The following is a 16,832-nucleotide window of genomic DNA, read 5'->3' as shown; positions in this document are numbered from 1 at the left end:
CAGATATAATATGAACTGCAGGAATTTAAGTAAGTAACAAATTTGGATCAGTGAATTCTTAAGTCTTGCCCTCAATCTATGGCATCAAAGAACAGGAATTCTAAACTAAGTTTTTCTAACATTTACCCAGTAAGAAACAAGAATGAATGCACTGACCCATCCTCTCATATAAGGGTATTTTCTGTTATTTCACATCAGTAATAATGTTATTTGTCATCCAAGATTTAGGCGCATCAATCACAGCACTCCGCAAGTCAAAATGCGTGTTACTGGATGTGCCACCTCCACCTTTTTGACCAGGAGGAGAGATCTGCCTGTCTCATAGTGATATCACATTGTTGTAAATGAATGTGGCAGATAAGCTGACATCCATCTCTCCGAATAAAACCATGCACTAGTTCAGAAATAACAGATTACAATAATCTTACTTACCATTACTCTGAATAGTTCCATAATTCTTAAAAGCACCCTACACATTATCTCTGTAAATTCCACCACCTTGAAAATATGCTAGTAAAAATGGACACAGTAAATGAACAGGGACTACAATTCACATCTTGGTTTCTAATCTCATAGTACACTCCACAGAACCATACATCTTCGTCCAAGAAGATTCTTCCATAATTTTCTTCACAAGTATGAAGATAGCTTCACCCAGTCAAAGTCAGAGGGTATTTCCTAGTGTGTTGGTCTAGGATGAGCTCCACAGAACATTTCCTGCTTGAACACCTACAATATTATTTAATCCATACCATCTTGAGAGATTTTTTTCCAAAGTATTTTCCCCATCTGAGCATAGTAAGGCAGTCAGCATTTACCGCAGCAGGTGTGCAGGTGCATGTTTGTACATATATTCATACATTATTATACAAATATACATGAGTGCATGTAATCTTTATTTTTCTTTACATAACACTACGTATAAATAAACATTCACTACTTATTACTTTTCTGAAGCAGTTATATTGTTTCAACTCTACTAGCAACTTATAGAGCTGTTGGATGCTAATAAAGCTGGTAGTTTCTGCTCAACCACTTTGCTAACCAGGAAGAGTCACAACACTGGTTCACTTCAGACATCTTCGTTTAGATCTGCTGGAATTTTGCCTGAAAACTCATCTGAGAAATTGAAACTTCCAGTTTCCAATGGAGTATAAGACTTTTCCAAATACAAAGTGTTGTGCTTATTAAAATGTTTTTGTTCTCCTGAAGTCCATAGGACTTTCTTTATTATGTAACACTTTGTGGAGGAAACACTTTGAAGCCTGAAATGCATTCACTCTATTTTTTCTAGCTCTCCCAGAACACGATTCAGATGGATTCAATACAACTATGCTTCTGGTGTTGATTCTTGGGCTATTGATAATGTGATCTTGGCTACAGGATGCCCTTGGATGTGCTCAGGCCACGGCATCTGTGATGCAGATCATTGTGTGTAAGTAGCAACTTGCTTTCCATACTTTATAGAAAAGATGTTGTGTTTTATCTAGGCCAGATGGATAATACCTTTTCCTCTGAATTTGTTGCTAGGTGTGACAGAGGCTTTGGTGGTCCATACTGTGTCCCTGTCATTCCTCTGCCATCTGTCCTGAAGGATGATTTCAATGGTAACTTGCATCCAGACCTTTGGCCTGAGGTCTATGGTGCTGAGAGGGGAAACCTGAATGGTGACACCATCAAGTCTGGAACAGCTCTCATTTTTAAAGGGGTCAGAGATTCATTACATTGAAAAAAATGAATAAAAATAGTAGAGTTAGGAAGAGAAAGTGATTTTTTGTTGTTTCGTCCGTAAGTTTATTTCAAAGTCTTTAGGTTAGAATTTGACATTTTCATTTTTCTCGTGTTTTTCTGCCCTAAACATGCACCATGTTTGTTACCGTTGTTTTTATGAACAAATGTGGTTTTTTTGTTATTGTTTTTGGTTATAAATTCCTCCTTAATTTCCAAAGGAAAAAAATGAAACTCTGCAGTTGTGATTCTTGAGGCCAAGTGAGTGATTTGGAAATGCAGTACTCATTGCAATCTGTGATGTCTGTCTTGAAATCCTCTGACTGATTTTTGAATATTTTGAATGATACTAATCACTGTAGTCTAGGAATTCAAAGTTTGTGTAGTTAGAATGTGGTTTACTTATGTGTATCTTTTAAAAGTTTTTTAGCTCATTAAGGAGGGTTTTTTTGTTTGTTTTTAACTAAAGGTCTAAAAAGGTCAGGAAATGTCATGTTTTCTGAACTTCTCAGTTCTTCAACAGAACAGATAAACATTTCTCCCCATAAAAGACTTTTGTTCAGATAAGAACAAAAATTTTAAGCTTACACGAGTCTTTTCATTTGACATGGTGAATTTAGGTGCCCTTGAAAAGCAGAGTTTAATAACTTCACATGTACAAATTAATTCTTTATAAATATGTTTTTTCAAAACCTAGACTCCAGTTCAACCTCTTTAAATAATCTAAATCATAAATCAGAGGTTGTGAATTGTCTAAAACTTGGCTTGGTTGTTCCTGCAGGTTGTTCCTTGGGGAAAGGGGTCTGAGAAAGAGAAAAGCTCTGTGAGGTGGAGTTTGCTAGATCCTATGCAGAACAGGGATCAGGTCTGTCTCCAGGATCCACTAAACATTGAGCTCATCTGTAGAGATGGACAGGATCTTACAGGTCACTATGACTTTTCCCACCCACTCCTTTTCCTTACTACAGGAAAAGGAACAATCCCTTCCTGAGTCAAGAGGTTACCACAGAAGAGGATATTTGTACAAAAAATAATTTCTGGAGGCACAGAAAAGAGCTCCTTGAGAGGAGACTTCCTCCTTGAAAATTAGGGTGCTCAGCTGCTGAGCACCCTGAGGTTTGCTGAAAGAATGGGTATATGAATTTGGACTGAATGTCTGAGTAAGTCAACTACAGTGCTTGCAGATCAGATGACATCCTGGTGATTCAGGGCATGAGCTGAATGAGCTGAACCTATGTCTGTACCTGATCATGGAGCTGTGCCTCTAGAGGTTGCAAAGACCTATATCTAGCACCTTCCATTACTGTGGATCACTTTGTCAAGGCTATCACTATTCTAATTTTCAGCCTGGGAGAAAAGAAGGGACAGAGCTACCTCTCTTGCTGCCAGAGCAGTCAGTGGCAGACAACATCCAGACAATAGTAAGTTGCAGAGAACCTTCAATAATGGGAACTGTGATTCACATTATATATTCTGTATTTGCAGGAAGGACTGAGAATGCTGGTTTCAAGAGATCTAGATTGCACTAATACTGTGTACATCCAGTTTTCATTTAAGTTTATAGCCAAAGGTAAGATCACTGTTGATTTCCTATCACTTCTCTAGCTTTATCCCTATAAATTAGTACCACAGAAAAATAGTATAGATTTACATTTCCAACTACAGTTTACATGATCACCAGTTTATGGTAGATAATATAGGAACTTGTTTGAGCTTTCACATCATCGCTACCTTGCTACCAGACTAGGCGGCCATCTGTGCAATTCCTCAGAAAAAAAGTAAACTGTGGTGGTGTCAAAAACAGCATAGCTAGCACTGTCTTTGAACAGAAGAAAAGCAATATAGCTCAAGATTTTTAGATTTTGCACTATAGCGGAAAAAAAAATAAAGAATTCAACTTTTTTTTTTTAAAGTCATAAAATGGTGCCTATAGTAGATTACTTAAGGGACTGGTAAGGAACTACAGAGTTTTTCATTTTCAAGTTTCAGTCCACTGAATTCTTACCATTTCACTTCCTAGCAGGTACGATAGAGAAAACTAAAACACCATAATTCTATTTAATTGTGTATGAAAGATAGTCAGACTCTGCAAGCTAAGCTCACAAGTTGGTGTATTAAGCCTGAAACAGTTTCTCTAGTGTGTGTACAATCAATCCAATGACTCAGTCTTACCATGTTCCAAACACCTGCCCTTTTTGGCCTTGCAAAATAATTTTATCCCACTCAGGAGTATCCCAGTGAAGAGCCACTAAGCTGGTTGAGCATTCATGTTACTCCCATGCAGTTTCAGGAAGTTTTTCACAGCTTTACTTGTGGAACTGGTGCTTCAAGGTTGAAATTTCAACATGCAATTGCCATCTCCCTTTGGTGGAAGGTGAAGGACTTGGGATGGACCTTAATTTACTTGCCGCTTAGACATAGAACAGAGTGAAAATAGTTTTGAACCACTTCTTTCTTCTCAAACGAAAATCTCAGCTAAATCTTTTAATAAGCATTTTATCATGTATCCTTGGCTGTTCATTACTATTGTTAAAGACTTCTATGCAAAAGAGAGAAAAAAAATATTAGCCAAAAAAACATAACATGCCCCAAAACAATAACATACCCAATACTTCATGTTTAAAAGCAAAATCTATGTGAAGACTTATTTTACCAAATTATGTCTTGAAAATATTCTTAAATATGATCCTTGTCAAAATATTAAAAAATAAGATGACTAAAATTATTGTTCCAAAAGGCAGGAATAGCTGAAGGCACAAGGCTGGATTTTACTACATGACCCACAAAAGGTAAAGTAGTGAAAGCTGTGTCTGCCTATGAGCATTACAGATAGTGATAATATCTGGTACCTAGGAACAACAAGCAAATAACTACTGAATTGCCAAAAAATATCTGTGGGAGAAGGAGCTGATTTGTTCTGATATATATATATATATGTATGTATCAGTGTTATATATACATATATATATATATATATAAAACACTGATACAGCTTCTTATCTAAGTAAATGAACTCTGCCTGTACTTATAACAAACATCAATGCAAATTTAGTCCCTAATTCATTAGCATATTCCAGACAGACAAGCACAGGAAAGCACAGGGATTTGTATGTGTTTAATACACATAAAACTTCTCAACAGCTTAAATTGTTATAAAAGCTAGTTCATGTTCTGTAATAAATGTCTGAGTAAGCTAACTATATTTACACCTGAAGAAATGTTTTTGCACTAGTGTTTTTTAAAGCCAGTTTATAATGAACATGTCCTCTTTGCTCCAGGTACCCCTGAGAGGTCTCATTCTATTCTGCTGCAGTATTCTGTCAACGGTGGCGTCACTTGGCACCTGATAGATGAGTTTTACTTCACACAGACTACAGATGTCCTCTTTATCAATGTTCCTCTGCCCTACACAGCCCAAAGCAATGCCACACGTTTCAGACTCTGGCAACCTTACAACAATGGTAAGGAATAGACACCCATGGGCCTCCAGATCCATAATTGCAAAGCTTAGCATCTGTCAGAGGCTGGATTTTTGGACTCAACAAGAATACAGACTCTTAAATCCTGTTTTCTTATGTTTTAAGACCTTCCATTAAAACTATCAGAAGGTTATATTTAAAGTTCTTATGAAGTTTCTGTATGTTTTAAAGTGGAAGTACCTTAACCTAATACCTTTGATAGTGTGCAGAATACTATCTGCTTTGACCCTGGATGGTTTGGGAGATCAAGCGACACCAATAAAGTTCACAAAGGTTCTTCTCATTATTTTTAATAGACCTGATTGTCCTTTACACTGAGGCCCCATTACAATACTCAAATTATACAAAAGTGTCCCATGTGTAGATGGGAATTAGGCCTACCTTGCTTGGAATTAACTAGGCATTAAAAAAACATTTAGAAAGAGAATGTACTGAGCAGTTAATCTTTGGATTAAATTGTAAAGGACTGTAGAAAACCACAAGAGGAACACAGCTTATTCCTCCTGATTAGAGGACATGTGCCAGCTGAAGAAAACTGTCTTCTGTTCTCAGTTACTCTACACACATCTCTTAGCAGGAGTTGGCATTAAGGACTCTTAACAAATTCCAGTGATCATTTAGACCTAGTGATACAGCAATTATTTATGCCACTCAGGCAAATACCTAGCATAGCTCTAACAAAAAAGCAAATTCAAATCCAGACCTAAGAATCCAGTTCCAGTTCATGTTTCTGATGGGTCTTGTCTAAAACATTTAACTAAACTTTTCTTGTAGAAATCATCTTTAAATACAAATTTCATATAAAAGAAGCCCTTTAACTTTCTCTGATCAACAGAAAGGCTTTTAGATAGATGAAGAAAAAGTTCAATTACACAAAAGATCTGGCAATCTAATCCTTTCTCTCCAGTTTGCAAATACTAATTTTGCAACACATTTGAATTCATAATCCATTTGAAAGAAGGTCACTCAGAGTTTCCGTTTCTTTCAAAGAGCTCTTGGCTGGCAAATACAGGCTGCTGAGTGCAAGGAAAAAGTTGCAGAATTAAATCATCCTTTTAGGCAGCTGCTTATTTAGCTGATTCTTAACTAAAGATGACACTGACGATATAGTTTCAAAGTAAATGTGATTTAAGTGGAAGATACTTGCTTAGCATAGGTTTTTCACTTTTCAGTTTGCTGTGACTTCTGTACATTCTACAGAAATAAAAGTTAATTCTGTAGAGTAGTATGGGGACTATGGAAAGACTGCCTATGAAGCCTTTAGCACCCTTTTTTCAGTGTAATCCATAAATATCAGCCACTAGTCTGCTTTTTAATGATAGTTTTATTAGGTGTTAATAGGAATGTTCCCCTTTTCTTTGTAGGCAAAAAAGAAGAAATCTGGATCATAGATGACTTCATTATTGATGGAAATAACCTTAAAAATCCGGTGATTCTTTTGGATACCTTTGACTTTGGTCCCAAAGAGGACAACTGGTTTTTCTATCCTGGTGGAAACATTGGGCTTTATTGCCCATATTCATCTAAGGGAGCTCCGTAAGCATCACTCAGCAATAAATTAGAAAAAAGTGACTGTGGAATAAACTGATTCTAAAATACCTTTTTTTTTTTTTTCACAGTGAGGAAGATTCAGCTATGGTATTTGTTTCAAATGAAATAGGAGAACACTCCATTACAACAAGGGATCTAAGTGTGAATGAAAACACCGTAATCCAATTTGAGGTACTTATCCTCAGAAAATTACTTGGCATTTTGCTCAGGGCATTCTGTTCTCTCAGGTTCTGCTCTTCAGTGTGTTTGCCCAGCACTTTGTGACTGCCAGGCAGAGCAGTCTCTTTAATTTCCCCTGTAATTATTTTGATATTACTTTCCCTCTTGTGGGTGTATCCTGAAGCTTTTATCACACAGATAAGGAGAATTCTGCCTCACAGTCTCCTATTTTCTTGCCTAAATTACTGCTTTGTCCATTCATATATACTTGCACTAATAACATGTCCTACAAGTTGGAGAGTCCCTACTGGCAGGCAAGACAATGAACACCACAATGTAATGAAAGTCTAGATTGCTACTTTACAACCTGCTCAGTATAAGTATGCAGTAGAAATATTTCCATGATCTGGCCCAGTGGGGAGCTATAACTTCATCTGTGACACTAGAAATCATTTTCCTGCAGGCTGGCTTTACTGCACTGGCTGTACTTTCTGAGAGCCAAGCCTCTGCTTTCCTTTTGCTTCTGCCCATGCTTTCATAAAGGATCTAGTGGAAGATATTCTTTGCCACAATGGTCTGAATTCATCCCATCTTAAGGAGTTATCTAAATGTCATGGCTAAGGAGCATATTTTTCATGCTTCTTATATAATCAGTGGAAGCGGACACTCCCAATGACAACACATAGTCTAAACTAAACTGTGCTTCTGGTTTATCCTAAAACCTAAACTGTGCATTGGCTTGGACAGCCACTGATGGGAGTAACCTTTCAGCCTATTATGTGTTTGTTTAGAGAAGTCATTATATTGTTATTAAGATATTGTGAAAGAATCTTTCATGTAAATTGCCATGCCACAATTACAAGGCTGTTTTAACAAAGATGTAGCATGCTGTAGCATTAAACACCAAATGATACTGATTTATAAACAATTAAAGAAATGATACTAAGAGTTTTCCAAGAAAACTTGGTTTAGCTGTGTACTCATGCATGCTTCAGTTTGTCATGCAACTACTTCATAAATTATTGAAGGTAAACCATTTTCTGTTTTAAAATATAGATTACTGCCTGTAGAACAAAAATGTTTGAGGTCATTTTAAGATATTCATAAGTCTTCGGGGCATTAACCTCATAAAATCTCCATACATACTTCCATATGTAGTAAGAACATTGTTTTAAGGACGTTAAATGACTTCAACTCACGTTTTTGTGGATATTAGTATAAATGAAGCAGTTATGCATAATGCAATAGAGTTTCTTTCTGTGTCTCAAGAGTCAAAAACTATATTGGGTCAAGCATCGCTCTAAGCTTCCAGATGAGTAGACAACCCTTCTAGTCAAATGTAGGTTGATGGCTCTCATGTGCGCTGAAGAGTGATGAAGAAAATTCAATGTAGGATACATTTTCAACATTCATGCACTGTCCTGAATATAACTGGGCTTTAGAAATACATTTTTGTTACAGAGCAGTATGTTAGAAAGACACTTATTTTTCACTACAAAGATATCTAAAAGTACAAAATATTTTGTAGTTTTAGTACAGGCTTTGTATTTCATCTGCAATAAATTTTTATTTATTGCACAGTAAATAGAGTACATGTTATTTTATGTGACATAGTCATCCTGTAAAGGAACTAATTCTTTTATATAAGCAATCTGAAACCAAAAGAACATCTTAATATCAGCGTGAAAGCAAAGCAGACTAATTTGAACATGCAAAAAATATATCATTGGGCATGCAAAAAATATATCATAAAAGGTCTCAGATTCTGTATAAAACATATATGATTTGTTACAGGGTACCAGTAGCGCTGCAGGTCACGTAGGTTTTCTGCCTTCTCTACTGTTCTGCACATCAGGAATCTTGTCAGAACACCTTGAGAAGTTTGTCACTGTCACACTGTGTTTTGGTGTGACACTGAATCTAAATCCAGTCCAGCTATGACACTCTTTTCAATGCTGTCACCTCAGACTTCGCTGCCATACATGAGCAGAAAGGGTAGTGAGTATAAAAGCTAAAGAACATAGAAGTGATACACCAGATGCCCTGAAGGGTAATTCCTGTGGCATAAGCTTTTCGATAATGCAGCTCAGCAATTTACCAAGTTTATGTTTGCAGATTTTGTTCTAATATTTCTGGTTTTAAAAACTCCACATTCTTGAGCTGATGCGTTTGCTCCAGCCATGCTATCAGCTCTCCTCCTTTGGGATTTTGTCTAATTAAGTTTTCTCTAGTGGAAGTATTTGGGGATTTCATATTACATTCATTTTACAATGACCCAGAGTGTAATATGCACATGGACAGGTAGGGCAATGTGCAAGTGTTCATGTCCATGTGCATGTCCTGAGTTCATCATTGCAGTTGTTAAATGAATTCTTAAATCACCATCTTTCTGGGCTAAATAAATACCATACGACATGAGAGAGACTAAGATGAAGAGTGATTAGGTGTCCCAGCATACCCTTTGTCATCTTCTGCATTTCATGTCTTGGACCCCAGATCAATATTGGCTGCACCACTGATAGCTCATCTGCTGACCCTGTAAAACTGGAGTTCTCACGAGATCTGGGGGCGACCTGGCACCTCCTTCTCCCTTTGTGCTACAGCAGCAGCAGCCACCTCAGCTCCTTGTGCTCCACTGAACATCACCCAAGCAGCACTTACTATGCAGGCACCACCCAGGGCTGGAGGAGGGAGGTCATTCACTTTGGAAAACTGCACCTCTGTGGGTAAGTGTCTAGCTTCTAATCCTCCCAGCTGCTTGTTTTTTTCTTTTTATGTCTGTTTTCCAACCAAAATGGTCTCCCAACATGTGTGGTCCATAAGAACAGTGGCATTAGAGCAGACCAAATGACCAATCTTTCTCCACTTTTTGCCCTGAGGGGCAGTTAGTATTCAGGTGATTCCCAAAAATATGTCATGCCTAATACTAATGTAGAGTAACCACAAATAATTTCCTATTTATCCATATATCTGATTGGTAACGTGTTTATGGAAGTGGATTGTATAGTAAAATAAATGCAAAATTGACTGTCTTTAAAGCTCTTTGAATGTTTTTCCTTCATTGGATATTTTAATTCATCAAAGATGTTTTTGCATGACATCTGAGATTCATTAGAAAATACAGTAAAATGTGAGCTAATACAAACTGATTCTACCTTAGTGAAAGGAAATGGACTTACTTAATATTCAAGGTCTGTTGTAATTGCAAAGTTCTGTGGTGCTAAGAAATTAACTGCTGCAGTCACTTAGGAACTTTAAGGTTGTGGGACGTGCTAAATTGGATGATAACAGATACATAGGATAGAAAAATAATTTGTGCTTGCAGGCAATTTAATATGTAACTTTTCAAAATTACACATAAAAAAGTTCAAAACAGTACTGTTTACTTTTTCAGGGAAAACTGTCATAGTATCAACTCAGTTTGTGTAAAAAATCACATCATTAAGGATTAAACTGTAGTATGTATGAATGAAAACGAGCTATGCAACTATGAGACTGTATTTATGAATCTACTGTGTGCAATGGCCCTTCCACTAAATAAGTAGCTTCATAGGTGCCTCTGAAAGTATTAGAAGACCTATATAGGAGATGAGAGCCAAGTTTGAAAAGCCTGGATGTTTAATAATTTAAGAAAATGTTTAAATTTTAAACTTGAATATTCTGTTTTATGACAGTTAACATTTCAAGCATAGAGTAGTTAACCATCTTTTGCAGCAGCACATCTGTCCTTCTATTTTAGCCCAAAAGAATAATTTGACTCTTTACCCAACTACCAATGCACCCCCCAAATGATAAATTTGACTACATAAATTCCTAACTCATTTAAACCTTCCAAGTATTTTGCTTTAGTCCTCTGTTCCTTACTGATTATGTCCCATTTGCCTGTCTTCCCTCCTGTTCCTTCCCCAGTTGCTGGTAGTCAGCAGAACCCAGAAGCAAAGAGCAGAATCCATGGAGCCTTTGGTGTAATGACATCCTTGGGCCAGAGGGCTGATGTGGGGTTTTCCCCACCAGAGTCCACTGGAATAATGAGAAAAAATCAGCAAACCTGATTCCTTGTGTAATGCTAAATAGAACCAGCATTTCTGTCCCCAAGGTGTCGAGTGATTATATTTAAATGAAGATGAAGACACTTCAGTTATTTCTACTACATGTGTTCTTTTGGAAATTAATGTGTGTCGTCAGCAAATAGTTGTATCTAATATTTAGTATTCCCATAAGGTTCTGAAGGAAAAAATCCTGGGCCTGCTGAGCTGGTGAAGAAACACCTACTGACTTCAACAAGACTAGTATTTCACTCTTTGCTTCAGTCACCCTTCACTCAGGCCAGCAGGGAGCCTGAGACGAGGCTCCCTGTTCTTGTGGGGTGGAACAAATACAACCCAAGGGACAGAGATGTCCCCTAAAGAGGAGTTTAAAACATTTCCAACCTCATTCTTGTGTCCTTCACCTCAGGACATAGTAAAAACAATGTTTTTGACTTCCAGCAGAACTCTGATTCTTAGTTACCTTTCTTGAAACTGCTAGCAGTATCCCCACTGATCAGCTACCTCTTACCACCTGAATCACCTCATAAAAATTCCTTTTTAGCAAATAAAGACAAAAACATTTGTCAGTTACCTGTGCCATTGATTCGCCTGCGGCATTTATCATAGAATCACAGAATCACAGAATGGCTTGGGTTGGAAGGGACCATAAAGATCACCCAGTCGCAGCTCCCCTGCCATGGGCAGGGACACCTCCCACCAGACCAGGCTGCCCAAAGCCCCATCCAGCCTGGCCTTGAACACCCCCAGGGATGGGGCAGCCACAGCTTCTCTGGGCAGCCTGTGCTAGGGCCTCACCACCCTCAGAGTAAAGAATTTCTTCCTAATGTCTAATGTAAGTCTACTCTCTTTTAATTTAACACCATTCCCCCTTGTCCTATCACTACACTCCCTGATAAAGAGTCCATCCCTCAATTTAGATGTTTCTAACAAGTCATATTAAACATGTAAATTAAGCACTTTTCCCTTCTCACTCTTCTGGTTTCCTTCCTCCTTTGAAACATTTTCTCATTTGGGAATAAAATGAGTCTCTCAAGTGTTTTTCCCCTGCTCAGTTTGTTTTCCCTCTTTCCCCAGTCTGTTCCTCTTTATATGCAGCACTGATGCAAATAGCACTTAGGCTGAGAATTAAAAATGACAGGCCAGGACCCAAAGGAGAATATAGTTTAAATTAACAACTTGCACTATCAGTCTGTTTTAAGATTAAGCTGTCTGAAAGCAAGCTGAATACCTGGTGACATGGCAGATCGTGTTTTCTGTTCACATAATTGACGGTGAGATTTTACCAGCCCGGTTCCACAAGTGGTCTCCCTGGAGGCAGGGTGCCAGTGTGAAGCAGGATTTCATTCTCCAGAAGACAGGGAGTGGCCTGGTCTGACGAAGATGCTGTAAAGCAAGGCAGAACGAAATCCGTCTGACCATGGCCAATCATCCTTGCCATGGATGATGGAGAGAAGAGTGGTTAGATTTCAAATCCCATTTTCAAGTCTGTCATTCAGTTTTGGTATTGTAGCTAATGAATAATGTTATTTTTATTTCTGTCAGTACTTGGATTGAATGTCAGCATAAAGATGACAAGATGAAGGAATTAGACATAGCAGTCAGTTTCTAGAATTAAACTATTATCAAGTCAATTCCACCAAAAAGAATACTGTATATGTATGTATAGGATGGTATATTTATATATAGTATACAACAAAAGACAAGACTTTCATTTAAATTAAGTACATTTACGCCTTTTTCAGGTTGGCAAGGTTCAGGTGGTACCAAGGATTTTATCCTGCTGGATCCCAGCCAGTGACCTGGGCCATTGACAACGTGTACATTGGTCCACAGTGTGAGGAGATGTGCAATGGGCATGGCAGCTGCATCAACGGCACAAAGTGCATCTGTGACCCAGGGTACTCTGGGCCAACCTGCAAAATAAGTACCAAGAATTCTGACTTCCTTAAGGATGATTTTGAAGGTATCTCTTTTCTTTTTTTAGCCTGATTTCTACCTGTTAGTCTTAGTGGAACCTGGGGCTCAAAGATGAGACCTTCTGCATGCTTCTGAATCTAAACTATGCTGTGAGACTATTCCCATGAGTCAAGTTGTTTAGATGTAATTCTCACGCATGGTTTGTGAATGTCTGATGGCTATCAATTGCCTGTTTTGGAGTAACTGACTTTTTGCTAAGTTGTTCATGTTGGAATATAAATTTGTCATCAAAACAGAGTTTCTGCAAATTGTACTTGCAGCAAATAATTTCAGAAGAGAATGATGACACACAATTTCTGGAAACGGATATGTCAATTTAATTCTCACAAAATGTGTATTTTGGGTAGTTTGACTTCAGCACAGACAGCATGCATGCAAGCAAGGCAAACAAAGAAGGGCTTTAGGGCTATGCAGTTTCTCCCTGCAAAGGAAATTTTGGGTGGCCTTCATAGGGCAAACGATACTTCGGAGCAGACCCCATGGCTCAGCACCGCTCAGCAGGCACAGCAGACCGGGGACCCCAAGTGGACAGTGCCAGGAGGGAACTCAAAGCCCTGTGAGTGCCTGAGCATACACAGCATCCATGCAAACTCCTCTAAAAACAGCTCGAGGTTTTCCCCTGCTAACAAGTATTGCAAGAAGAGCATATTTTGAATAAAGCAGCACCTCGTAACCAAATTCCTCCTTTCATAGGTACTACTGTTCATTTCAAATTTTGACAGCCCTTTCTTGCATGCTAGCACATGGCACGCAGTTTCCTTATAGAGCTGGATACATTGCTGTTATCTTAAGAAAAATGAAGGGAAGTAGAAAATCATGTGAATAACTGGAGAGTAAGCTCCATAACTGGAGAGTAAACTTCATACTTCTGGGCTAACAATTTATTTTGTTTTGATTTGTGGCAGTTTTCTAGAAAACACTGAATCATAAACACTGGCATGAATATTTGTTCACTCTGCAAGTAATGTTTAATTTAGCTCTCTTCCTCTGGAAATAGTACTCTTGCAGCAGGAGCACTTTGGAGTAAATCATAAATATGTATTTACTGTGTATTCAGGTCAGCTGGAGTCTGATAGATTCCTGCTTGTGAGTGGTGGAAAGCCATCAAGGAAATGTGGCATTATGTCTGGAGGAAACAACCTTTTCTTTAATGAAGAAGGCTTACGTATGCTGATGACTCGAGACCTAGATTTGTCACAAGCAAGGTAACACAATTTTAAAGTCCTGTCAGTATTTCACTGAAGAAATAATATACTGAAGAATAAGACATTTGATATACTTCTATGGTAAAGGCAAGCTGGTATATTCTGCCTTCCCTACTTTAGCACATATTCCATTTTAACCACTGCTACCATTTTAACTTAAATTTAACTTGAACTTGAATGGGATTAACAATTTTAACACTAGGGTTTTTTTCTTGAATAAGAACTCCAGGATCTGACGCCACATCTTCAGTATATACAAGTTTTTATTTCTTAAATGTGTAACATGACAAATTGTTTGCACATCACACACTCTGCTTATCTTACAGTTCATTATATTGTGAGCTGCTGTTGAAGCAGGAGTATCTGCTGCCAGTATAAGTGTTACATTCATCATCTCATAATCCTTTCATTTCTGAATGTTGATTTCTTCTTATTGTGCATATTTGTTTCCAGTAATTCACTGAGAAATTCCCTTCAAGCTGTCACCAGCTACAATGAGCACAGCAACTGAAAAACAAATATTTTTACTGTATTTAGAGACCATGTGTCATTACGGCCTTCAGAGGAGATATTTGATGAGAAAGACATATTAAGCAAGCCACATAAAAAAGTTACACAAAAGTTAATATAAATTAAATTGCATTTTAATTTTGTGCATGCTAACGAATAGCCCTTGTTTGCTAAGTATCTTAACCTATTACATTGCTACTTTGGAAAGATTGCCTTTTCCCTGTGATTTTTTCCACTGATATCTTGCAAACTCCCTTCTCCTCTCTAATGCTCTGAGGGATACACTTTAACAGGCAGTTTACCTCTTTTTGGCTTGTCCTCATTAACACTGACGGTCTAAATAATGGTTTCATTGCAGAGCCTCATAGTCAATAAAGCCTAATTTCTAACCATTACAATTCTAGATAAGCAATTAGCTAACCTTCATTGAAGTGTAATATTAGAGAACCTTGTATTAAATTTGTGAGGTTACTCAAAACAAACTTTTTTCAGAACTTGGTAAATACAAACATCCATATGCTGCTGTAATTTGATTTCCTGGACTGTTCTCAAATTAAAAGATTTTTTAACAGAAGGTACAAGAGATCTTTTAAGTTGCTTCATTAGACTAAATGACATGTTTTCCTTATTGCTCATGTTCAAAGGGACGTCACTTATCTCTTCTCCATGAAAGTCTGTAGCTGGATTTGCATATATTGACCTCAAGGTGTTATATAGAGATAAATGTCTCCTGTCCTAATAAAAGGAAAACAGAGCAATATGTTTAATTTCTTGTGTATGCCATGAAAAATAACAGTTATCAACAAATAACTCCATGTTTTCTTCTAAACAGCAAGGAAGACTGCAAAGGCTTTGCTGGGGACTGCTCTTTAGAAACCTAAAATAATTGCATAGGGATTTGCTTAATTTCCAGGCTGACTCTATCGGCCACCTGCAAAACAAGACAACCGATCTGACTGACACAGACATGCCAAGTTCTGCCTGGGACCTGGGGAGAGGTTTCTATTTATTCCAGAAATGACAAGAACCAGTGATAAACAGCATTTCTAATAGATCTTTTAAGGAGTACTGGACTCAGTTATCATTAAAAGTCTCCCTTTTTTCTTCTTAGAGATTTCCTGAAACACACAGCTGAGCAGTGGTGTCAGTCCTGTATGCTACTCTGCATGTGGGGATTTAAATTAAGTGGACTCTCCAATCCAGTGTTCACTGTCATCATCTCTGTATTTTAAAGAATTTAACCATGGGGACAATGTATTGCCGTTACAGTGATTCCCGTAGCTGAAATTACACAGCATGAAATATCAGTAGGGATGGTATATTTTAGGTATCACATCTGATCAAACCCCTTTCAATTCTGAATTGCTGGAGTATCCGTAAGAAAGCTTTGTTTTTTCCATTCCAAAATAGGCAGAACCTTTGCAAAATATCTGTGGAGTGAGAAAAGACATATTTAAAATGGCTATCTTTTTAAACTGTTGTAAAATAATAAAACATTATTTTACTTATATCTGAATGAGTTATTACTACACTAGTAAAAATTCAGGTGAAAGAATAGCAACCCATGGAGAGCAGATTCAACAGAGAAAAGGTCACCTGGGTTTATTTCCTTTAAATTACGTGGTGAATGTCAAAGAGAATCTGTAGAGGAACAAAGACCCACCAGCAGTGACTCCAATCCATTACAGATGATATGTTGATCCATGAGGGTCCCCAGCATTGCTTTACAGCTGAAGCAATATGTTATGTCTGGGACATGGAGGTGGATATAATCTATAGTGAAAGAAGTTATATATAGCACCAAGAGGAACCGCGAATCACAGAGAGCATTAGAATTAATTGACTTGCGGATTCAGTGTTTTATTGAAGCTTTGTCTCCTCAGCACCTCTGCAGCCTCCACTCCCAGGGGATCTACCTGCAGATAAAAACAGACCAAGACTTTTGATACAAAACTTGTTTTCCCATGTTTCATTCGACTGTGAGCCAGGCAACACTAATGCAATGATAATTAGAACAGATAGAGCACTTTAAAGCTGTGCGAGAGCTGTGCAAACACGAATTAATACTTGTAATATCCCTGAAAGTCGGATGGGTAAATATCATTACAACGGTGTTTCCCTCCACTCCAAGTGCATTGCAGTGCTGTTTATAAGCATCATCTAACAGGAAGAAT

The 16,832-nt window shown here is 37.7% G+C and overlaps 1 protein-coding gene across 2 annotated transcripts in view; it reads left to right on the top strand.

The window, feature by feature from the left end:
• The window catches only part of RELN (reelin), a 293,331-nt gene that overhangs the window by 240,216 nt on the left and 36,283 nt on the right, over positions 1-16,832 (top strand). For both annotated transcript variants that reach the window (XM_066986910.1, XM_048068408.2), the window contains exons 35-43: positions 1,295-1,435; positions 1,531-1,708; positions 3,214-3,298; positions 5,007-5,189; positions 6,572-6,743; positions 6,827-6,929; positions 9,414-9,643; positions 12,709-12,929; positions 14,001-14,148. In XM_066986910.1, the coding sequence (XP_066843011.1) occupies positions 1,295-1,435; positions 1,531-1,708; positions 3,214-3,298; positions 5,007-5,189; positions 6,572-6,743; positions 6,827-6,929; positions 9,414-9,643; positions 12,709-12,929; positions 14,001-14,148 (1,461 nt within the window). The remainder of the gene's footprint in view (positions 1-1,294; positions 1,436-1,530; positions 1,709-3,213; positions 3,299-5,006; positions 5,190-6,571; positions 6,744-6,826; positions 6,930-9,413; positions 9,644-12,708; positions 12,930-14,000; positions 14,149-16,832) is intronic.

Source organism: Anser cygnoides, chromosome 1 (assembly GCF_040182565.1).
Source record: "Anser cygnoides isolate HZ-2024a breed goose chromosome 1, Taihu_goose_T2T_genome, whole genome shotgun sequence".
Classification (NCBI taxonomy): Eukaryota; Metazoa; Chordata; class Aves; order Anseriformes; family Anatidae; genus Anser; species Anser cygnoides.
The sequence above is the reverse complement of the archived record's forward strand: the minus strand, read 5'-3'. Positions and strand labels throughout refer to the sequence as shown.